The following is a 25,707-nucleotide window of genomic DNA, read 5'->3' on the forward strand; positions in this document are numbered from 1 at the left end:
GGAAATATCCACACAGTGTGTTGAAGACCTTACTTCACTTGAACTCAATACAGCTTGCTGTGTGAAAAATCATCTAATTAGCATTCTTAATCTCTTCTGTACAAAGTGTGGTGCTAAACAAAGAATAGTCTACTGTAACTCCGAAGTCCTTTTCATACAACATCCCTTCAAGTTTAAGATCATCCATTTTGTAATATTTAATTATTGTTATATTAGTGTGAAAAGAACTATGTATAAAACCTTACATTTAGGAACATTCAGTTTAATCTGCCACATAATTACCAGTTCTGAATTTTGTGCTACTTCAGCTATAATGATCTTTTTGACTCTTGACTATTTCCAAGTCCACTATGTTTACTGTAGATCATTCACAAATGTGTATATCTAGTTACATATTTATGCAAATCATTTATATAAATTTGAAACAGCAGCAGCCCAGTTACATACAGTATGTCTGAGAGACAACACTTTAACATCATATCATTTGGAAATGTCTCCCACACCACAAACCACCACTTTCATTGTTAAAGGCAATTTTGCACGTATTTGCACATTGTGTTTTGTATTCACCGCTTCTCATTGGTTAACCACTAGCCTTTCATGAAGTAATATATTGTATCAATGATATGATCAAATGCATAAAGAAAATCAAGATAAACTATGTTTAAATTCTACACAATCTCTAAACAGTATTGCTGATCAGGTGCATCACATGTCACCAAATCTCAGACACAGTAAATCAAGATCTCGAATCTCAGGATTAGATGAAGCAGGTTATATGGAATTGTGATCTGACACCAGCGTTTTGTAACTACTATGAGACACTGAAACTGACCATCATCTCAGTCTTTCCCTTTTGTATACATTTTTAAGTCTATGGTCCGATACATTTAGGCAGTTCTATTTGTAAATGGGGGGCCAGCTCAGTATTAAGTACTGGTACCTAGTAGATCCTAATTCACTCTGTATTTCATGTAGTATTAAACTGTACATTAACAACAAGTACTTGCATATTCCCAGTTCTCACCTTGCTGGTTCTGGACATCAAAGGCACGGATCCCAAATAATGGGGGTCGTTCACTTCTCAACAAAGTTACCTCTTTGGATGACAAATTCAATCGGAAAATTGAACCATTCATATAGTCTGTCCAGAATATATTGTTTCGATGATATGATATACCAAATGGATGATTGAGCTCTTTTCCTTTGTACACCACCTAGACAGAAATAAGCAGTAAATAAAAGAGAAATAAACATTCAAAAGTTGTTTTTCAGAGGAAGCCCACTGAGACTCATCCCTTTCAAGATACCTTTAGAGCAAAAAGAATATAAGTGGTGCATGCATTATTCATTAAGTTTGTGCAGTCATCTGGGTAAATTATTCAAAGCATCCCATGTATTTGGGTTGAAAAAGAAATTGTGATCTAGCACACTAAAGTTAAATCTACAATACAGGCATAGTACTTCTTGTTCGGTGACATTTTCAAAAGAACAGGATTAACCATATCCCAGCAGTTATGCTCCAGTTAAACTATTAAATGCAAACTTGCTGACTGTATTTTCTTAAACTTATCTCATTTATCCAACATACTAGCACACTAGAAACCAGAAAAATCAATGTTTCCTACTGGGTGGAATGGATATTTGTAATTTAATTGAAAACTTGAAAATAGAAATGTATAAAATGTAATTACCATTCGGCTGGTACCGTTAAGGAAAATCTTTTCAATGTGATCATAGTAGGCATCACACCAGTACAGGGTACTTCTTGCATAATCAAGGGTTAATCCATTTGGCCACAACATATTTGATGTTACAAAGATCTGTCGATTAGATCCATCCATCCATGCTTTTTCAATTCGACCAATATTGTGATTTAGTTCATCCTCTTCCCAGTCGCTCCAGTACATTAAACTATTAAAACAAAACATGTTACATTATAAGAACAATGCACTCAAATTAAAAGCCTGAGATAATTAATATTCAAATATTGGAGGAATTTTCATAAGAATAAGCTATTCAGACCAACAAATCTCGTCAATCCAATATATTTTTGTCTATATGCATCCATCCACTTATTTTAAGAATTAGCTTAGTCTGTTCAGGGTTGGGAATGCAAAGCAGTTACCAACCCCAGAGGAAGCAACAGTTTACCACAACACACACTTAGGCAAAATGTTCACGTAAAAATAATAACATGCAGTACTCGGTGATGTTAAAATCTGTACACTGTATGCAGTATTTATAATATATTAATTTCTATCACTTAAAAATTGATGAATGTCTATATTTCTGAGAGAATTTTCTTTAAATACCTTGAACTCTGAAAAAACATTTGAATTTCCAAAAAAGCCCAAAAATGTGCTTGTTCTACAGATTTTCTTTCCTCATTAATTATCATGTTTGGTATTGCTATTAATAATATAAACTTCTAGAAGTAAATGATTAATAACAGATAAAAATAAAACTAAGAATATTTCTTTGGAATTGGGATTACCTGTTGATGGTTTGCTGTTAGCATTTAGCATAAAGTGCTCTTGCAAATTATACAATCACATTGTAGACAGTATTGTCAAATTTAAAAGTGTAACCTTTTAACTTCATTTCTAAGATAATGTGAAATATTCAACAATACTGTACACACTCAATAGTCTGCACTTTTTTGTCTATAGTGCCCAATTAAAAATGTATAATTGGGCTTAAAAGTACAGAGTCCCTAAAGGAACATATATATTCTTCAACATAAGGGGACATTTTCTATGACATTTCTCAAGTTGAGCCTAAATAAGATACAGTAGAGGAAAAGATCTTTTGCTTTGAATATCTGCCTCTCCCGCCTCTATGTCATTTTTGGGTGTTGTATTCCTATACTTCAGAGAGAACCGAGAAGAAATCCAGACATTTTTCCGATTCTTTGAATATACCATTATAACAAATGATAATGCATTTAAGTTTGTTGTACTGTATTATTTGCATTGATAAATTTAAGCCTGTAATTCATTGCATGTCTCCTCCAGTGGTTTTCAGTAATAGCCTTCATTTAAATGATCTTAATAAAATCACAGCAAGATGCAGACAGCTGTAGTATGTGCTTGTTACGGCCTTTTGTGTAGTGTGGCATCCAACACAGCTCATTTATGGTATTCTGCAGCTTGCTACAACAAAATCACACTGTTGTTATTCTTCATTAATAGTAATGAGTGAACCCAGTGGAATATTCGCCGTGAGTTCAGTGATATCACAGAATGTTCATGAACCTTATCGAACTCTGTAAAATACACTGCAGTCAAAGGAAAAGGAGGAACAGAACTAGTTTTGAATGGATTATAATAGGTCAGTGATGTTTTAATTGTCCCTGAGGGTACAGAAGCATCTAAAAACTATGTTGGATCAATGATTGTGACCAAAAATGTGATCTGAGCTGTGAGGCAGCAGTGCTAACCATTGTACAATTGTGCCTCAAATAACAAAAGACACAGACGGAGTAATAATCATAAAACAAAATACAACAAATGGTCACAAACTAGCAATAAGTAAAAATATTTATAAATACAGTATATATATTACTTTGCTCAAGGAGTTCCAGACTTTGGACACATATTAGCTGTGCAACAAAGTAATAGTGTAGGACTGGATTGTTCTGTTGTTTAAAGTCGCAGTTCAGGGCACAGCTAGAATGTCTTTTTTGTTTCCAATCTCTGTGCAGATGCTTTGCACTTTTTTCATCCATGAAAAATATAGAAACATCTTGTAAACAGTAATAATTCTTTCATTATTATTTCACAGGGTTGCATGCGTTTTCTTTCTCAGGGAGGGGTACAGCTCCTTTAAGACTTCTTTTGGGTCATAGCTACACCAAGTGTCAAATTATGCATGCGCTATTAGGCGTTATACTCATAATATTCTCATTATGGTCAGGTAATGTACCTTTTTTTTTTTTTTTATAAAAACACGTGTAGGGTGGAAGACTGGAGTACTGATCGGGTTGTGACACCACATGGCCTAAGCAGACTGGCAACAATCTTACAGTACGCATGTGTGAAAGTTCTGTGCATGGCTGCTACAGCTCTGCAATGGGACTCTGGGGAAAAAAATGTTCTGGCCGCGCAGTGAATTTCCAAGAAAATATTGGGTGAACAAGGTCACCAGTGAATACAACATTCACTGCCAAAACATTTTGGTGAATTACGACAATATCCACAACTATTCATTAACAATTGGTGAGACTTCCTTAACATGTCTGAATGGATGCCATGGAAACCACTGTGTTAAAAATAGTGAATTTATTACATCGAAATCACCACAAGGTAAAAATAAAATGGGAAAACACAAAGTATCAAATAAGTATCAAATTTGATTCTGGCTATACAGGTCTTATAACCCTTATTACAAGATGAACTAGCTCCAGACTTAACTATGTATCTAAGGTAGCTCACCAAGGTCTCCTTCTGAAGCTCTCTATCTCTCTTTTGCTTATGTAGCCTCTATTCACAGCACCAGATAAACCCTGGCCCCAGACCCGCATTTCCACTGCAAGTCCCTGGGCTCCCTGGCTGTGATTTGGCTTTAAACCCCTGTGGAGTATGGCCTGAACACAGACAGGCGGACAGCAATGGTTCACCCAACACACGTTTATTATACATTATTTACACAAGTGAAACGCACACAACCCCAAAACTCCCCCAAAGTCCAAGCCTCTACAATTCCTTGCCTCTCTCTTCAGGACGCCTCCTTTCCTCTCCTCCCAAGCTCCGTCTCTCTTCTTCCCGACTCAAGCCATCGAATGGAGGGAGGCGGCCCCTTTTATACACACCCGGACATGCTCCAGGTGCCTCCCGATTAGCTTCCACTGGCACTCCCAAATGTGGCGTAAGTACCGGCTGCGCACCCGGAAGCAGTCCGGGTGTCCCTGGTCTTCTTCCTCCCCAGCACTTCTGGGTCTGGTGGAAGTGCTGAGTGCCAGGGCTCCTCAGGCATTGGGGTGCCCCCTGGTGCTGACCACAGACCCCTATAGGGTTGAGCTTCTAAGCTCTGTTCCCGTGGTCCCCAAAGCCACCAGGGCGGTCGCACCCTTCATGGTCTGGAGGAGGCGTAAGCCTTCCTCTGGTCCTCCTGGGCGTCCCGGCTGGGTACCACCCCCAGCCACTCACCACACTCCATACTGGTGGCCTCATGTAGAGCAACTCCCAAAACTCCCTCTTCTGGTCTCAAGTTACTCATCAGTTTTAAAGTCTTAGTAATAGCCTAAAAAGGCACAATTTCTTTGGGGAACTCTGACAGTAACTTTAAGAGGACACATTATCTTGTATTTTTCACATAAAAAATAATTTGCAGACTAAGAATAGCAGCAGAACTGAGATTTAATGAATTGGTCAGGAATATGGTAGATCACTAAATGAGGCACTCTGTAAGAAAAGGTTAGTGTTCTGTCTTCGTAACTGAATCTCTTGACTACAAAAGAAACAGAACAGCTTACGTTTAAGTTACACCAACCTCATTATGAACATGGAGAAAAGGCTAATAAGATTAAAACAAATGCATAAACAGGAAGTACATAATTCAATTAAAGAGATTAACAATGCAGCAGGAAATAAAATTATGGAGCACAAAGAAATAACCAAGACATTTAAGGAGTATTATAAGTCCTTATATTCCTTACAGTGTTCCTCAATAGGTCACACTTTTGGGAATTTCAAACACTTATATGAATGTATCTCTCAATTGGCCCCGGATTTAAAATCACTCAGTTGTATTATCCTATACCAAACTACTTGCATTTAGACTTACTTTCCTCAACTGGAAGAATCAGATTAATAAAATTAATTTTACTTTTGACATTTGCACCTACATTTTTGTAGGGTGTACCACAGCATGGGAAATCCAGAGGATGTGGCAATGCAGAAGCACCGGTGCATCTGGCAGTGCTGACATTTGATACTCCTCCAGCCTACCTCCCCTGTGTAATCTACTGACTCGTGCCAGAAGGAAGACTGGCACAGCCCCATTGGTTGCAGTACCTTGTATGCTAGAGATAAGGACTGTTTCAAGAATAAGAGTGAGAGTAAACCTTATTTTACAGAGTGAGAACTCCCTTTCTTTTTTGTTCATGCTGTAATGAATACAATAGTGATCCTTCTGGGGTTTAGTTTTACAGTCTCGATATTGTTCACTGCCCCAGCATGGAGTGTAATTTATTTTGCGTTGGCTGTTAATTTCCTTTTTTTTTTTTCTTTCTTTCTTTGGTCCTGGCATTTAGGTATGAAATTAACATCCACGTTGAATGGAATTCCAGAAAAAGTAAGTTGTAAGCTGACTGGCTATGTGCTGTTATTTTTTTGATGTAGCAATATTTGTAAACCTTTGCATTTATCAGTAGTTACTGTTATGGAACACATCTGTAATAAACAGTTTCTTTGGTCTTAATAAGACATACAAAGCAGCATTGGCATTACTTTACAGTGAGGCTATCTACAGAGTAATCATTAGTCAATCACTGCTATGTAACAAGACCTTAACAAAGTCTATTTTGTGTCACATAGCAATAAGTGACTAAGAAATGTCCTACACCAAAGCCCTGAATGTCGCTGTTCTAAAGTGTTACCATATGTGTGTCATTCATTACACTGGTATACAAAAAAAAAAGTTTTTGTTTGCTACTGGGAACTAAAGATCAGCTCTTTATTATGTTTTTTACACTGATTTCATATATGAAATCGGAATTAAGCTAGCACGTCAGGTTTTTGAAATACACATCATTGACGTTTTGACACTTTTGAATATCAACTGTGGGGAACAGCCCGGACACAGACAGGTAGACACGATGGTTTCACCACACACACGTTTATTAATTATATTTACAGTGCACAGACCCAGTGCCGCAGCACCAATCACCCCTCAAGTCCTTGGCCACACGCACAATGCCTTCTCTGTCTCTGGTCCGCCTCCACTCCTCTCTACCAAGCTTCGTCCTTCTTCCACCCGACTCTTGCCCCTGACTGGAGGGAGGCGGCCCCTTTTATTCACCCCAGAAGGGCTCCAGCTGCATCTTGAGGGCTCGTAGCCACACCCCTGTGTGGCGGAAGCTCCAGCAGTGAAACCGGAAGTACACCGGGTGTCTCCAATTCTCTTGCCCCCAGCACTTCCCGGTGTGGCGGAAGTACTGAGGTCCAACACTCCCAAGGCATTGGGGCACCCCCTGGCGGTGACCACAGGCCCCTACAGGGTAGAGCTTCAAAGCTCTGTACCCGTGGCCCCTAAAGCAACCAGGAAGGATGCCCCCTCATGTTCTGGAGGAGGCACAAGCCCTCCTCCACTCCTCCTGGGCATCCCGTCCAGGCATGAACCGCAGCCGGGTGCCACACAATATAATATATCAACATGATATCTGGAGTTTGGACTCTGTCCCACCAAAATTGTTCTGATGAACAATTAAAGTTAAAATAACAGAATACAATAACACAGTCCGTCTTGAGAGGCGCTGCTATTTCTCTAAGATTATAAATAACAATGCTAGTAATCCCAGAGTCTTATTTTCGACGATTGATCGTCTGTTAAACCCAGGTAACTCAAAGGAATGCCTCCTAAGTACTTCCAGTAAAACCTGTGAGGCTATCGCTGTATTTTTCAATCAAAAAATTAATGATATTAGAAATAACATAGTATATCTCCCCAACACTAAGGATCCTCCTAAACCCCAGTACTCCATAATAAACAAATTAATTTCTTTCACTAGGATAGATTTACCTGATTTACATAAAATAATTTCTCAAATGAAACCCTCCACCTGTGCCCTTGACCCAATACCAACACATTTTTTCAAAGAAGTATCAGGCGTGCTTATTGATAATGTTCTTGACATAGTAAATTCGTCATTAGATACGGGGGTCTTCCCAGACTGTCTTAAGACTGCGGTAGTTAAACCCCTACTTAAGAAAAATAATCTCGACCCCTCTGCTCTTGAAAATTATAGACCCATCTCTAACCTGCCTTTCTTAAGTAAAATTCTAGAGAAGGCAGTCATTATACAGTTAAATGAGCACCTCAATAAACATGCTATTCTTGATAAATTTCAGTCAGGTTTTAGAACAAATCACAGCACAGAAACTGCACTCGTTAAAGTAGTAAATGACTTGCGGGTAAATGCAGATAGAGGCCATTTATCTGTTCTCATCCTCTTAGATCTGAGTGTCGCATTTGACACCATTGATCATAATATTCTTAAGAATCGCCTTAGTCAATGGGTGGGCCTCTCTGGCAGTGTCTTAAATTGGTTTGAATCCTACCTAGCAGGGAGAAAATTCTTTGTTAGTTGTGGTAATTATAATTCAAAGACACATGATATCCTATATGGTGTTCCACAAGGCTCTATCCTGGGTCCGCTGCTCTTCTCAATCTACATGCTTCCATTAGGTCAGATTATCTCGGGACATAACGTGAGCTACCACAGCTATGCTGATGACACACAGCTGTATTTATCAATAGCACCTGATGACCCCGAATCTCTTGATTCGCTAACACAATGTCTAACCTGTATCTCAGAATGGATGAATAGTAACTTTCTCAAATTAAATAAAGAGAAAACCGAAATCTTAGTGATTGGCAATAATGGATACAATGAGGCTATTAGAAATAAACTGGATGCATTAGAATTAAAAGTCAAAACGGAGGTAAAAAGCTTAGGGGTAACCGTTGATTGTAATCTGAATTTTAAATCGCATATTAATCAGATCACTAGGACAGCATTTTTTCACTTAAGAAACATAGCAAAAGTTAGACCTCTTATATCATCGAAAGATGCAGAGAAATTAGTTCATGCGTTTGTTTTCAGTCGGTTAGATTACTGTAACGCAATCCTCTCAGGAATACCCAAAAAAGACATCAATCGTTTGCAAATAGTGCAGAATGTAGCTGCTAGAATCCTTACCAGGAAAAGAAAATCCGAACACATTTCTCCAGTTTTGATGTCACTACACTGGTTAACTGTGTCATTCAGAATTGACTTTAAAATTCTGCTTATGGTTTATAAACCCTTAAATAATCGCACCCCGTCTTATATATCGGAATGTCTGACACCTTATATTCCAAATCGCAACCTCAGATCTTCAACTGAGTGTCTCCTTAGAATTCCAAGAGCAAAACTTAAAAGAAGTGGTGAGTCGGCCTTCTGCTGTTATGCACCTAAAATCTGGAATAGCCTGCCAGTAGGAATTCGCCAGGCTAATACAGTGGAGCACTTTAAAAAACTGCTGAAAACACATTACTTTAACATGGCCTTCTCATAACTTCACTGTAATTTACTCCTGATACTCTGTATATACAATTCATTATAATAACTATTCATTCAAAATCTGTACTAACCCCTACTCTCTCTTCTGTTTCCTTTTCCGGTGCTTGCGCCACCACCATCTACCGAAAGCACCATGATGTTCCAACAATGATGGATGGATTAAAAGCCAGAAGTCTGTATGACCATCAGCATCAAGTGACTCCGTGAGAACCCTAACTACAAAGAGGACTATTTCATTTAGTTAGGTAGAATGCCCAGAGGGGACTGGGCGGTCTCGTGGCCTGGAGCCCCTACAGATTTTATTTTTTTCTCCAGCCTTCTGGAGTTTTTTTTGTTTTTTCTGTCCACCCTGGCCATCGGACCTTACTCCTTTTCTATGTTAACTAATGTTGTCTTATTTTAATTTCTTACTTTGTCTTTTATTTTTCTTTTCTTCATTATGTAAAGCACTTTGAGCTACTTTTTGTATGAAAATGTGCTATATAAATAAATGTTGTTGTTGTTGTTGTTGATGTGTTTATTCTGAAAACAAACCAGAAGACGATACCAGAGACACATTAAAGCATATTTATAGTATGTCAATTTACCTCAATATAAAAGTGAGGTCAGCGTGCCCAAAAAATGTTGGAGGCACTCGTTTATGCGCTTGTACTGCACATCTGTCTCTCTTTGCAAGAACCAACAGTAGTCACCCATCATGCTCGGAGTGAATTTTCCCCAATATCAGTTTTCCATCACTTTTATATTTTGATGAAATTTTTCCCCATACTGATCGCTGACATTGTCCAGATTTGGTGGAAAAAAGTCGAGATGAAAATATAAAAAATGCATTTTCAGTGACATTCTGGCTCCCATAAGCTGATACGCTTTCAGCAGGTTCTCCACAAGCTCAGCATTATACTCTGCTCTGTGACTACTAAGAAAATTCTGGACAACCCACACGAATGCTTCTCATGCTGCTGATTCAGTTGGCTTCAGATTCCTTTTGAACTCATCTTCAAGCATCAGTTCACGGATTTCAGGAACAACAAAAACACCTTCCTTAATTTTGGCTTCACTTTTCTCGAGACCAAACTTATTTCTTAAATGCTGAAAGGCATTGCCGTTTCTGTCCATTGCCTTGACAAAATTTTCAAAGTAATGGTGAATCTAACAAACAAAATGTCCTAAAATGCAATGTTATGTTCAACAGTAAAACCTCTGCCTACTGCACCGTCATGTCTGAGTTGTGTCATTATGCTTTAGAGCCATATAAGACTTGGTAATCAGTAACAAATATTTTTTCTGCTAATTAAAAATTAATAACTCTTAAATAAAACTGATAATAACAAGGTAAACAACTCATAGCTGTTAGTAATGTGTGGCAAAATCATTTATCTCAATGGCATCCCTAGTGAAATTACCAGTATTTATCAAAATGGTTATCTGCCTTTACTGTCCAGTCAGCCAAGTTGTCCAAGACCTGGAACATCATAACTAAAAAATGGGATGGTTTTCAGATTTGGAGTCAGCAAGTGAAACCTGTTAATGTAAAGGTGAAAGACTCCCAGTAGCAAAATGCTTGTTGCAGTGTTATCATTGCTTTTCATTGTCATATCTGCACCAAAATTATGCTTCATTTGAGCCTGCCCTTCTCTCACACTGTTTTGATTCAGTTACATCTTGTTATGCCATTTTACACACCATCATATACATTTTAGCACAATAAATTCATACTGTCTTCAGTACATGAACAAAACAACAGAGGTTGGCATCTGTTACACAGGTCTGGAAAATTAAATTCATAAAAACTTTTTTTTAAAATTGACAGGCAATCATTTTCTAGCCCACTTAGAACAAGGACGTAGGTGGATCCTATCCCAGCTAACATAGGGCACAAGGTAGGAGAAAACCTTGGACAAGGCGTCAGTCCATCGCAGGGCAAATACACACACCTGCTCCACACACTAGGGTCAATTAACGATTGGCAGCCCACCTAACCTGCATGCCTTTGGATTGTGGGAGGAAACCAGAGCACCCAGAGGAAATCCATGCAGACACAGGGAGTGCATGCAAACTCCACGCAGGGAGGACGCAGGACAAGAACCCTGGTCACCTAACTGCACCACTGTGCCACCCATTTTAAATTGTGAATAGTTATTTTTATTTGCATTCATTAACAATAACAACATATAATTACAATGTTTCCATCGTGTCACAATTAAGTACAAATTTGAAAAGAAATGTAATTATAATACAGCAGATTTTATAATTAATTCATGTATAGAATATTGTTCTAAACATGAAAATATTAATTTTTAGTCAAATATTTTTAAACGTGTGTAAAGAAAATATTAATGCATATTAATTAACTTACTTATAATTTATCTAGTTTTTGTCATTTTTTTTTGATCCAGAACTTCATTTGGTGGCCAGTCCTTTCTACACTTTTTCCTGGTGCGTCGCTATAAATCATCTAGCACCAGTCCGCCGTCACACTAACATTCTAACATCCATGGTACCTTTTTCCCCATGTCCTTAACATCCTGATGTAATTTTTCACTCTGCTCTTCACTCTCTGCTCCAAGATTTTCAGGGGTAAATTCCAAATGTGAATCCAAAAAGTAAACTTTGAGGCTCATGTTGCAAACCAAGTCCTTAAAGTTAACTAATACATTTTTCTCAACTTCTTTATGATTTGGATCTTAATTACCTAAAGAGTTAGAAATTACTTCTTTGAATGATAATCTTGTACCAGGATGTTAATCACACCATTAGTGTCTGGATGAGAAATCAGTTTTTTAATATCAGGTCCCTCTTTCAATTTAGCCTCAGGCAAACCTGGAAATGTTCGGCACAACATTGACTCTATCTTTTGACAAACTTAAATCTAGCTTAATATGAAGCAATGGTGGCAGAACTTTATCCGGATCTAACAGGTGTAGCAAGTGGCTGGGGATGGTACCCAGCTGGGACGCCCAGGAGAAGGGATTACGCCTCCAGACCATGAGGGGGCGACCGCCCTGGTGGCTTTGGGGACCACGGCAACAGAGCCCCTATAGGGTCCCATGGTCATCGCCACGGGGCGCCCCAATGCCTGAGGAGCCCTGGCCCTCAGCACTTCCGCCACACCCGGAAGTGCTGGGGGGAAGAAGACCAGGGACACCCGGAGTGCTTCCGGGTGCGCAGCTGGTACTTCTGCCACAATTGGGAGTGCCAGCAAAAGCTAATCGGGAGGCACCTGGAGCACATCCGGGTGTGTATAAAAGGGGCCGCCTCCCTCCATTCAATGGCTTGAGTCAGGAGGAAGCAAGATGGAGCTCGGGAGGAGAGGAAAGGAGGTGGCCTGAAGAGAGAGAGGCAAGGAATTGTGAGGCCTGGACTTTGGGGGAGTTTTGGGGTTGTGTGGCACTTTTGTTAACGGAGTTTGTGAATAAACGTGTGTTGGGTGAACCATCGATGTCTGCCTGTCTGAATCCGGGCCACTTTCCTCAATGGCATTCCAGATGGGGCGGGGACCCGTCTTAAATAATTTTGTGGACAGCCTCGTGCAGCAGGGGAGCCCACACACGCGCCGCAGGAGCAGCATGCACAATACCCCACGAGAGAGACTCGCCCCACGGACTGCCACCGGACCACGGAAGGGCCATTCCTACCTGGTGCGGGAAGACAACGATGGGCGTGGCCGGAGTGCAGCGGGCTCCTACGAGCGCGCCGCTGCTGAAGGCGCCCGGGACAGCATTGTGTCTAGCGAGGCCATGCTGAGGATGTTTCCTCAGACAGACGGGACCCGGGAGGTGAGTTCCCTGCCCACCAGCCCTAGGGGGCCGGGCATGTGTTGCAGGCAGGGGCTGCCTGGATCCACGCTGGTGGCAGACGCATGCTGATCTGTGGGGCTTCGTCGACGCGGTGGCAGCAGGAAGAGCTGCTGAGGAGCAGAAGGTGCAGCACAAAAAGCCATGGCAGCTGCGGAGCTGCCCGGAGGCTCGTCACCGCACCAGAAGGAGGGGAGGCAAGATGGCCGCGGACCGGAAGTCACTCCCCGAGACAGGCAAGGGATTGGACGGTGTGTCTTGCGTGCCTGCCAATGATTGGATGGAGGCGGGACCAAGGAATGTCCATCCCGAGCCGGGGAAGCACCCGATTGGGCCGGAGGAGAGGCCCCACAGGAAGAAGCCGGCATGTGTGACTGATCAACAGGTAAGTCCACCATCGGCTGACTTTCTGTGCTTGCCGGCGGCTCTGTGTGAGCTGGAAGGGTGCCTTCAGCCCGCAGAGTCGCTTTTGCAGGTGATACGCGTCCGTAAAGGATTGAAGGAGCTGGAGGTGAAGGCAGTCGCGTCCGTGATGACGCTGCGGCAGTGGGTGGATCGGCGCGACACTGGAGTCTTCAGACAGAAGGACATGGAGGGGCAGGTAAGTAGAACCAGCCCCGTAAAGAATAAGGGAGACCCCACCGAAAATAACTGTGACGAAAGTGATCGGATTCAAGTAGGGGGAGGGGCTCCGATAGTGGACGCGGTGGTGGGAACCGATTGCGTGGTAAAGGGGGAGAGAGCGAGAGGGCAAACAGGACACCGGATGATGTGTGCCGCGGGTCCTAGTGCCCTATTCCCCGAGTCAGCAACGCTCTCAAGCCGCTCCACAGGAACGCAGATGGGACAGGGTCTATACCTTTCCCATAGGGAGACCAAAACTGTCACAGTGTCCTAGAGAAAGAGGAGGAATCGAAGGATGAGAGCCGCTTCCTCCGATAAGGGAGGACGTGAGGCAGGCCGCTCACGTCCAGAGAAGGGCCGCCCTTTGGGGAGGCAGAGGTAAACCCCAAAGCCGGCTGAGGTGACAGGGGCGCGTGCAGTCCCATCCGATGTCCCAACATGGGGGGCACAGAGGTCTCGGAAGGGGGGCCGAAGTGGCAAGCACCGGGGTGTTGGTCAGATGGGGGAGCATTGCCTGTACATGAAGCAGAGAGACGCTGAGTGGCGGCGTCAGGGCAACGTCTCCACCCCTTGTTCTGATTTATGTTTTGCAGGACCGGGCCCTGGAGTGGAGTGTGTCAGCTTCCCGCCGTGGAAGACCTGCCCTTGCAGGACAGGCTGCTGGCCCCTTGGGGTCTCAGCTTGCGGTGGGGCACTGTGGCGAGTGGCTGGGGGTGGTACCCTGCCGGGACGCCCAGGAGGACTGGAGGAGGGATTACACCTCCTCCAGACCACGAGGGGGCGACCGCCCTGGTGGCTTTGGGGACCACGGGAACAGAGCTTAGAAGTTCAACCCAATAGGGGCCCATGCTCACCACCAGGGGGTGCCCCAATGCCTGAAGAGACCTGGCCCTCAGCACTTCCACCACACCCAGAAGTGCTAGAGGGAAGAAGACCAGGGACACCCGAAGTGCTTCCGGGTGCGAGGCCAGTACTTCTGCCACACTTGGGAGTGCCAGCGGAAGCTAATCGGGAGGCATCTGGTGCACGTCCGGGTGTGTATAAAAGGGGCCGCCTCCCTCCATTCAATGGCTTGAGTCGGGAGGAAGCAAGACGGAGCTCAGGAGGAGAGGAAAGGAGGCGGCCTGAAGAGAGAGGCAAGGCATTGTGACGCCTGGACTTTGGGGGAGTTTTGGGGTTGTGTGGCACTTTTGTAAATGGAGTTTGTGAATAAACGTGTGTTGGGTGAACCATCAATGTCTGCCTGTGTGTGTCTGGGCCACTTTCCACACAGGTTAAGTCTGATGATGTTTTTGGCACAAAGGCGTAGCTTTTCTCTAGCTGGCCATTCCCAATGCTTGAAAAGTATCATTGGTGGTTTAAGAACTACCTGCTGCTATGACTCATCACCGTGTTCAATTCCAGTTACATTCTGACATTATTATTGAATAAAATAACAGTTTTGCTTTAAACATAGATTCTGATATTATAATACATTAAATGTAAACACATTTTCATTAAAATAAATGCTGATATTTAATTATAGTGTGAAAACAATAAAAAAGCTATAATTTTCAACTAGAAAATGTGTTTTATGAACAAAAGCTACATGATAGAAAAAAATGGTTGTTACTTATGAACTCAGCACCCAAATATATATAAAAATCAGATTAAATGATCAAAATTTATTTTCCATGTATAACTGTATTATGCTTTATATTACAGAACCAGAAAGAGGCTTCTTTCTTAATGCAAGTTATTTAATGGCTTCCTTGAATCAACTTATAAACACTGATGGAAACATGGAGTGAAGAGTCTGATTGGTGTTCTGAGCTGATCGAGTTGTACAGAATGTGAACATTAACTGTGAACATTTTTTATTTCTTCTCATCTTTTGAGAGTGTAAGGTAACTGTTTAATGCTTCATTATGTAATCAAACTCTCTAAAGTTTAAGTTCACCTAATAAAATCTATTTAAAAACACAATGGATACCTCTTTTAACATCTGTGAACCCTTTGACTGTAATTCTATAATTTACTTTATTAGATATGTTTGCAAGCCCTTTGATCTTCCCTCTTGCCAACTACTGGATCATCAAAATGTAGAAGAACATCTTTAATCCTATAGTGGTTTTGACACTTTCTACAAATTACATTTCAACCTTCTTTCTTTAAGTTCATTCATTTAGCATATAATTAAATGCTGTCAGTTTTTATAAGGAATGTGAGGTGCTAATGAAACAGCACTTGCTTTTGAAGGTCTTGTTTAACACTTCAACATTTGCAAATCAAATTCTTAATATTGTATTTTGTGCATTTGCAGCCAGAAGTTTGCATTAGCATGTGACAAATGCTTTTTTTAAACACTATAGATCAAAGCATACTCATTCCTGCTTTTCCTTAATATATAATTTTTTTTATATTAATTACACTTTATTTTGTAATGATAACATGACATTCAGAAACCTGCTTAATCTGGTTTGAGTCATGAGCAGTATACGTCTATTCCCGCAGCATTAGGTGCAAGGCAAGAAACTTCACCAGTTCATTGCAGAGCCCACTCACACATACACCCACAATGAGTTAATTTACAGTTTCCAACTAATTATTACACACATCTTGGGATTGTGGAGTGGAAAGCAGAATTCCTGCAAAAACATTATGAGGAGAACATGCGCACTCCACACAGACAGCAATCAAGCTTGGGATGCAGGATCAACAAGGCAGCAGCACTAACATCTACACCACTGTGCCCACATTTCACCATTATTAATCCAACAAATTGTGCCCACCCATCCATCCTCTAAGTGAAACAATACGAGTTATGGGTGAGACAAAGAACATGCCTCTAGATTCAAATCACAGACTAGACACTTTCTGTGTAGAGTATGAATGTTGTCTCTATGTTGTCTACATTTTTCTGAAGTTATTCAGGTGCTCCTTTGTGATTTGAACAACATGGTGGGTTAGGTTAATTGATGACCCTGAAGTGGCCTGGTTTGAGTGTATAAGTATGAATTGATACCCCATCTAGATATGATTCTTGCCTTGTGCCTGACACTGTCAGAATAGGCTATGGACTCCACAACATCACATTTAATGAACTGAGGGCAGACAATAAAAGGACAAAGATATTTGTATCTATGTTCAGTCATTGTTCATGTAACAATTCCAGAAGGTAAGATGCCAGCTCAGTAGTAGTGATAAATTCAATATTTGTCATCAAGGTTAATAGCTTTGCATGACCATACACTAATTGCACTAACCTCTTACACTCAGTTTTGTACATTATAAACTTCACCAGCTTAGATTCTGCGCCACCTCTGCCAAGCTTAGAATGCACTCCTTCCAGGCATCCTGCTTAATATTTTCAAAGTGTACAAAGGTGACTGTGTAGTGTTACAGAGCAGTAACAGCATTGCCACTGTACACCGTAATGACATTAGATGCCATAGCTAAATATATTTTTGTTATTTAGCTCAAACAGTTCATTATTATGCAGCTGCAGGTCCAAGTGCCAGAATTCAATCCCAGCTAAGGGAATGGCGGTAACACATGCTTAGAGGTGAAGTATGTCAATTTTTACTATAATAAAGACAACACAACTAATAGATCTTCCAACATACAATATTTCTGACTAAGAAATGGCATCATCTTACTAAATAACACATATACGAACACAGAAACATAAGCTATTTGACAAACAAGAGGAGAGCGTTCAGTCCATCACACATGTTTGCTTAGCTAAAAGCTAAGCTGTCCTGATATCTCATCCAGATACATCTTAAATATTGTAAAGGTTTCTGCTTCAACATTCACATAAAGTAATGTGAAAAGGATATCAGGTTAACAGTTGGTCACATAAAACACATACCAATGAGAGTTTGAATACACTAGGAAGTGTATATCTGCTCCAAAATACAGATGATGTTGGTTTGGAGGGGAACGTGATCATATGTTTGCTATCTGCTTAGAATTTAAAGGTATAATACTGGTAACTAATTGGTTTTGCTGAATGAGAACAGATGTTGTTAATCCTTTTGATGCCATTTCTAGAAGTATTCAGCATTTGACACTGTCAGACATGACATTGTACTGTCCAGAATGGAGAACATGCTGGGTATCTCTGGCACTGCCCTCCAGTGGTTCAAGTCCTATCTGACTGATAGGCAAGAGTTTGTTAGTCTTGGCAACAGCAGGTCCAGCACAGTGCCAGTCATACAAGGAGTTCCTCAGGGCTCTGTCCTCAGCCCTCTTCTTTTCTGTATTTACATGCTTCCCCTTGGCCATATTATTCGTAGCTATGGACTGGGTTATCATTATTATGCAGACGATACTCAACTCTATTTCAATGTTGAAAGTGGAACTTCATCAGAGCTTTCTCAGCTCACAACCTGCCTCAGTGAAATTAATACCTGGATGGAGCAAAACTCTTTAAAATTAAATTGCAGCAAAACTGACAACCTGCAAATTGGGACTAAAGTGCAACTTAATCAAACGAGCTCCTTCCCAGTCCATCTTGGTGGTGATTTTTCAACTGCAAAGAATCTTGGTGTCATTTTTGATTCCTCCCTTTCTTATTCCGCTCACATAAACCACATTAAGAAACTTTCTTACTTTCCCCTCCGTAACATATCCCGTGTTCGCTCCTTCCTCTTCTTTTCTAATGTTGAGAAACTTGTCCATGGTTTTATCACATCCCGTATCGACTATTGTAACTCGCTGCTGGCAGGTGCCCCTTCTAATCTTATATCACAGCTCCAGCTTATTCAAAACTCGGCTGCAAGAGTCCTTACATGGACCACCAACAGCGAGCACATCACACCCATCCTGCTCCATCATCACTGGCTCCCTGTGTCTTACAGAATCGAAAATAAAATCCTACTAATAACCTACAAAGCCTTAAACGACTACATCAGTGCCTGTCCGCCCACTAAGGTCCTCTGATTCTGGCAATCTTGTTGTGCCCCACACTAACCTACACTCCATGGGTGACAGGGCCTTCAGCATGTATAGTGCCCAGACTCTGGAATGACCTACCGAAATTAATCAGGTCAGCTGACTCCATGAATTCTTTTAAAAAACAACTCAAAACTCATCTGTTCAGGAAGGCTTTTAGCTCTACTTGACTTTATTACCCTTCTCTCAGTTTACCTTGATGTCAAGATGCTCATGTAACCTATGTGTGTGTGCTAGACCACCAATTATGTTGTCTGTTAGGCTTTTTTCTCTGAATTTATTGTCTTAATCTTCTTTATTTATTTATCTGGTTTGTACAATGTGATATACTGTATACCCTGCCATTCTATCTTAAACTCTGTGAAATGCCTTGAGCATGGGAAAGGAGCTATATAAATTAAATGTATTATTATTATTATAGAAGTAGGTATATTTCTCTGCCCAGTTCATCTTGTGTTCACCCATGTGACCTAAAAATATCAGGCGTATGCCCGAGCCCATACAACCCCAAAGCTTTGGGAGCACCAACAGTTAGCAGGAGGCAGTGCCAAAAGCAAAAAAAACAAATGTAAAACTAAAAAATGAACATTAACTTAAAAATGAACACAGTTATAAAACTAGATACTCTTTCAACTGTAAAAAGAGTTAAATTTAAAAACAAATACCACATAAATGTTTAGTCAAAATGTTTCATTGACCTCCTCATATATGTTCAAGTCACATCACAAGTGTTGTTATAAAATTTGATTAATGCATTTAAATGTAATTTGGTTCACAATTTCTGCTTTCAAACAACAACTTTTAATGTCAAAGGAATAAAAAAAGTTATATTTATTAGAGAGTTGCATACGGCTGGATTCTACCTCATTAGATTGATGAAATTTTTCTCACCCAGTGAGGGTGATAATGAGATTGGCCTTGCGCCATCAAATGCAGTTTATTATTGCCAACACTAATTTGTCTCAGGAGCACATTGATCAACAGTGATTTTTAATTTTAAAACAAAGGTATAATCCAAATAAACATAAACAGAATATATGATTGCATCCAATGTAAATCTGGAAATGTTACAGGAATCATTTCAGATGGGGTTAAATGTTAATGTTTAACAACATTTGATTAGTTTTAATTCACCTTATATGAGAATGTGTTGAATTACTTAATGCGCTATTTTACATAAAAATTAACACATAAAAAAATCAAAATTTCTTAAACACTATATAATATAGGACAAAATCCTTGTACAGTGATCCCTCGCTATATTGCGCTTCGCCTTTCGCGGCTTCACTCTATCGCGGATTTTATATGTAAGCATATTTAAATATATATCGCAGATTTTTTGCTGGTTCGCGGATTTCTGAGGACAATGGGTCTTTTAATTTCTGGTACATGCTTCCTCTGTTGGTTTGCCCAGTTGATTTCATACAAGGGACGCTATTGGCAGATGGCTGAGAAGCTACCCAACTTACTTTTCTTTCTCTCTCTTGCGCTGACTTTCTGTGATCCTGACGTAGGGGGTGTGAGCAGGGGGGGCTGTTCGCACACCTAGACGATACGGAAGCTCGTCTAAAAATGCTGAAAGATTATCTTCACGTTGCTACCTTCTGTGTGCAGCTGCTTCGTGAAGCGACATGCTGCATGGTGCTTCGCATACTTAAAAGCTCAAAGGGCACGTATTGATTTTTGACTTTGTTTTTCTCTGTCTCTCTCTCTCTCTCTCTCTCTCTCTCTCTCTCTCTCCCTGCTCCTGACAGAGGAGGTGTGAGCTGCCGCCTTCAACAGCTTTGTACCGCGGTGCTTCGCATACTTAAAAGCCAAACAGCCCTATTGATTTGTTTGCTTTCCTCTCTCTTTCTGACATGCTCTGCTCCTGACTCGCACTCCTTTGAAGAGGAAGATATGTTTGCATTCTTTTAATTGTGAGACAGAACTGTCATCTCTGTCTTGTCATGGAGCACAGTTTAAACTTTTGAAAAAGAGACAAATGTTTGTTTTCAGTGTTTGATTAACGTTCCTGTCTCTCTACAACCTCCTGTGTTTCGGCGCAAATCTGTGACCCAAGCATGACAATATAAAAATAACCATATAAACATATGGTTTCTACTTCGCGGATTTTCTTACTTCGCGGGTGGCTCTGGAACGCAACCCCCGCGATGGAGGAGGGGTTACTGTATAGGATTTCAGAGCTGTTTCTTATTAGTGGCTCTTTGAGTATGGAGTTAGGAGGTGAGAAGGGCAATGGCTCTCCGGCAGGAAAGAGAGTTAGAGAAGTGGCAAGTTCTGTAGCCTTGTCACCTGATTAAAAGGATTCCATGCTCATGAAGGGAAGACAAGAGGCTGTGAGAGTGTTTCCTTTACATTTGTACTGTTTGTATTTTGTGTTCTCCCATTGATCATCCATAACTGGTGTGCTACTTTCTAGAATGTTTTGGCGTCTTAAAAATTCTCATCATCAGTTCTATCGTATGTCTATACACAATTTGATATTGAAGAATTGTAGAAAGAAATTCAAAAGCAAAAGTCAAGAAGTCTAAAGGGCAAAAATAATACACGAATAAAGATTGCTTTGTTTAAATATCAGCAAGTTCAGTTAGCGATGCATTTAATGTGCTGATTCTCAGAGCCACATAACTTCTAAGACCACATTCTATAGCATGGCAACACAAAATCACATCAAAACCTAAGAAAAGTACTTTTCTTAGTACTTTTATTTAGTACTTTTTTATTTTGCAAAAATAAATGCATAATTCATATTCAGTGTCTCAAAAAACCAACAATGGGAAATAACCGTTAAGTAAAAAGGCTTAAACAAGTGTACAAAAAATTGCCAACATACATAATTATAAAACACTGAAATCCCTTGAACACTTGGAATATAAAATAATATAAATTTGACTGTTAAACGTTTATTGATATAAAGACGTGTGTCACACTCGTCTGTGTGTAAAGTTAAATACAGTAAATAAATCATTTTGACGTGCATACTTGCATTCCTTTGCATAATTCTATGCATGGACCTATTTGCACAATAGGTATAATTTAATGCTCAAACAGCTTACAATTGAGAGACTGGTAGTCTTTTTGCTTGTGAGAACTGCTGAGTTTTAAATTTCCAATTGTAGGATAATATCTAATTGAATTTAAAACATCGACTCTGGAGGAGAGGTAGAGTACCGGGTGTCTTTATTTTGTTCCAGCTCTCTCCTGTCATGAATCTAATTTCTCTTCACACCTACATTCCCAACTCCAGATCCACGACATAGTCACTCCACACCTAAAATATCCTTTCTTTACCCACATAATGCAACATAATTCAGTGGAGTTAAAGTGTAGACTTGGAAGAAAACAAAAATTACTGAAGATATTTCATAAGAGTTTGTTTGACAATAGAACTTATTTTGTCCCCAGAGGGAAATTTGAATTTTTATAGAAGCTTTTTAAATAAATAAACACATAAATAGGTAGATACAATAAGTAAGTAAATTAATCAATAAATAAAAATACACACACTTTGGTTTGAACACACACCAGAATGACTATAAAGCAAGAAAACCAAAAAGAATGAAATCTTCTGACTTGACTGTCACAGTCCCAGTGAGGCATTATGCAGACTCCTATAATATGTCTCATCCCCTTTTTCAATACATCCGCATAAATGCAGAATCATCTGAGAATTTCTGCAAGTGACAACACCCGGTGTTGTATTTGTAGCCAGAAGTGTACATAGTGAAGAGAAAAGGAGACAGGACTTTTCCTTGTGGTGTTCACGTCCAGATCAGAAATACAGTCCTCGACTCTCACAAACTGTGGTCGGCCAAACAGACAGTCAACTATCCAGGGCACCATTGGCTCATCCACCTACATATCTCTGAGCTTACCACTTGCTTTTTATTGCTTTTTTGGGATAAAAGATCATCACTACATTATGACACTGGGGAGTGTCCACATGGCCGATATATGATCTCACAATGTGATATTGATTTTGCATCCCAGATGGCAATAGGAGATCTCTTGGCATTTTGGGTCTCAGAAGCATGGTCACATTGTGAGCTTGCCTGATCTTTTTAGAATTGATAGACTTTTACTTTTGAAATACAGCCTAGTTGATATTTTGTTGCAATTTTTGTCACCTGTACCTGTGGTGTAACCTTTTAATTTCTTTAGAACTTCATCAATATGTTTTCTTATTTTATTTGCTTTTCTTATTTAATCCATAGCTACTCGCGCTGGTATATTTTGTACACAGTAATTTTTGTCCAACGTCCTTTTACTTGAACCTACCGACAGCATCTGCCATGTATCCTCAGCTTGATTCACTACAAGTACGCCCCCACTACAGTGTGCCCCCAGCCAGTTTTATGAGTGGATGCAGTCCATTTCCATATGGTGCATTTGGTACACTACGTGGGTACTTACAGTACGTATGTATGACAATGATGAGATGTCCTTCTTGCAATGACTTTGTCTGCAAAGAACATTCAACAACTGAAGTGAAATGTGATACATGTGCAAATTCTGCAGTGGATGAAAGAGTGACTGGTGACAAATGAGCACTGGAGAAGTGGATCAGGTTTATTTTCAGGTAGTCCTAGACAGTGTCATACTATTCAGTAATATGCCGTTAAATTACATTAAAAACATATACAATTTAAAATTATTGCAATATTTTATATTACAACCTCAGAGCATGCATATAAATAGCCATTTTAATACTGATGCATAAAGTACACCACACAAATACTTATGAGATGAGAAATGGTGTGAGTAATTAAGGGTTAAGGCGGCTACTTTTGTTTGTAAACTCTTCATAAAGTTAATTTTTTTAGGCTAGTTCTAGGATCTGTGAATAGTTTTAAACCAATTTCTGATTTCGACACATTTTGTCCTTTGAACTTTTTTCAAGAGGTAGATGTTAATTGAGACAGACCTATAGAAGAAGGTAGGCTATTGGCATATGATGACAATGCAGACATGTCAGAATAAGCAACATTACTAAAGGAAATTCAAATTAGAAAATATGATTACAGGTATAGCAGAATAAAAATCAAGATTAAAAAAGTGATTTTTTAAGCTTAGAAGTGAAAGTGGTCTCTGATGGAGATTTGTAAACAAAGCTAGGGAGAGTTCTTCAGAGAGCATCACCAACAAAGCATAATGAGTGCTGAAAAAATGTGCACAAATAGACTTTGGATTATTGAGAAAGCCATTATCGGAGGATTTTATTTTTCTGGCGGGCTGGCATGAGGCATGTAACAATGTCAGACAAACTTAGAATCAACAGTCAGCAGTAATGTTTTGATACACAGAAAGCCTGTGTAGTTAAGACGTGTTCATTTAAATGTGTTCATTATACTTTGGTTTAACCAGACTTGTTGATCTATCAATACTTTAAGGGAGGATATCAGTAATTCATTCAAGATGCAGTGATGGCCATGACAGATTATTTCTGGATCAAAAGAGCAGGGGAAGGGTCAGACTTTAGCAGTGTTTTATAAGTACTGTAATAGAAATATACCCTGAGTCCTGCAAAATATAAGTTTGATAATTTGGGGTGCTACTGAGCATGATACCAATATGATTGCAAGGCTGGTGACAGTGGACAATGAGGACATATATATCTGTAGCCTAGATTTAGAGAGGACCAGTCAAGTTTGATCAGTTAAGCTGCAGACCCCTACAAGCAGCAAAACAGTTTTATTTTTATTTCTGTGTAGAATATTAACAAGCATCAATGAAGCAATATGTTTGAGACTGTCATATGTATAGTTGAGTGTAAACAGATTATAAATGGAACTTGTGGTCATGTACGTACCCCAGTGACAACATACTGACCTTGAACAGAAACGGGCCAACAGAAGCATCATCCATCACCAGAGACAGCAAAGGGCATGTGTGTGGAGAGGTAGGAGTACATCCAAAAGTAGCAAGTTCAATAACTACCTTCAAAGTTCTCCAGATACTTGAAATCAGTGGTTCTCAAAATCAGTCTTAGGGATCTCAGGTGGCTGAATGTTTTTGTTCCTACCAATTTCTGTTTTTAATTGGACTAGTAGCCTAATTAAGTAAACTTCTATTACCCAGTTGCATAATTTGGGGTCAATGTAGAAATTACAAAACTAAGAGTTTTATTACCATGTATTTTATGTCTGCTATATTGGTAAACAATTGCCATCATCATCATTTTCATTCTGCTTTTCCAGGTGTTGTGCTAATTTCATCCATTAGTTACTGTACTAATGAGCACGTCAGTGCATCTAACACTGAAGTAGTTGTAGTATTTCAATATTCTGTGTCAACAGGCTATATGCACACAGTAATGCTGACATACATCTGGTGAAATCGCAACCAGCTCAGTCACTTCCATTGTCTATATTGCAGTTGTGATTTTTGTTTAATGGTGAGAATGTCCGAGAAAAAGAAATTTAAGTTTCAGCATACAGACAGCTCTACAGCTGTACATTGTTGTGTACCTTTATGTCGAGCTTCCGGTAAGTATAACAAGGTACTTAGTTTTTATACATTTCCCTCTGATGCTCTAAATGGATCATCATTATCCGGAGACAGAGCTTTACGGTTAGCTCCCACGAAAAAGGATTTTCATGAGCCAGGGTCTGATACAGAGTGGCAACTGTTGAAGAAGGGAGTGGTTCCTGCATTTTCTGAGTGGAGCAATTTCTCTGTTCCCCATGCAGGACCGGTGGTTTGGGAAAGGAGAAAGTGACTGACGGAGAATGACACACTGGGAGAACAGGAGGATCCAGCAGTGGTCGACCTAGCACTTGATGGAAACGTGTCTCTCAGAGAGATCTTCCAGCTGAGGAAACACATTGAGACCCTTACAGTGAACCACTGGTTTGGCAGTCACCGTTTTGCTGGTTCAGACAAAGATATTCACATTTTTTTACAAGGTAAAAAAATCTGTCAGACTCATGTTGTAATGTATTAAGCTTACATACATATTTAACTGTTCCAGAATAAATTTTCATGACTAATAATTGAAATTCTATTTTTTAAAGAAGCCTAATATAGTCAAATAAGTTCATGTGAGTTCATAGTAGACGCAAG

General features: G+C 40.0%; 1 protein-coding gene across 1 annotated transcript in view; it reads right to left on the reverse strand.

Moving 5' to 3' along the window:
- lrp1bb (low density lipoprotein receptor-related protein 1Bb) overlaps positions 1 to 25,707 on the reverse strand; it is a 2,167,948-nt gene that overhangs the window by 827,493 nt on the left and 1,314,748 nt on the right. The window contains exons 13-14 of the mRNA XM_051931086.1: positions 1,695 to 1,914; positions 1,028 to 1,217 (exon numbers count right to left, since the gene is read on the reverse strand). Coding sequence (XP_051787046.1) covers positions 1,028 to 1,217; positions 1,695 to 1,914 — 410 coding nt within the window. The remainder of the gene's footprint in view (positions 1 to 1,027; positions 1,218 to 1,694; positions 1,915 to 25,707) is intronic.

This window comes from Erpetoichthys calabaricus, chromosome 8 (genome assembly GCF_900747795.2).
Source record: "Erpetoichthys calabaricus chromosome 8, fErpCal1.3, whole genome shotgun sequence".
Taxonomy (NCBI): domain Eukaryota; kingdom Metazoa; phylum Chordata; class Cladistia; order Polypteriformes; family Polypteridae; genus Erpetoichthys; species Erpetoichthys calabaricus.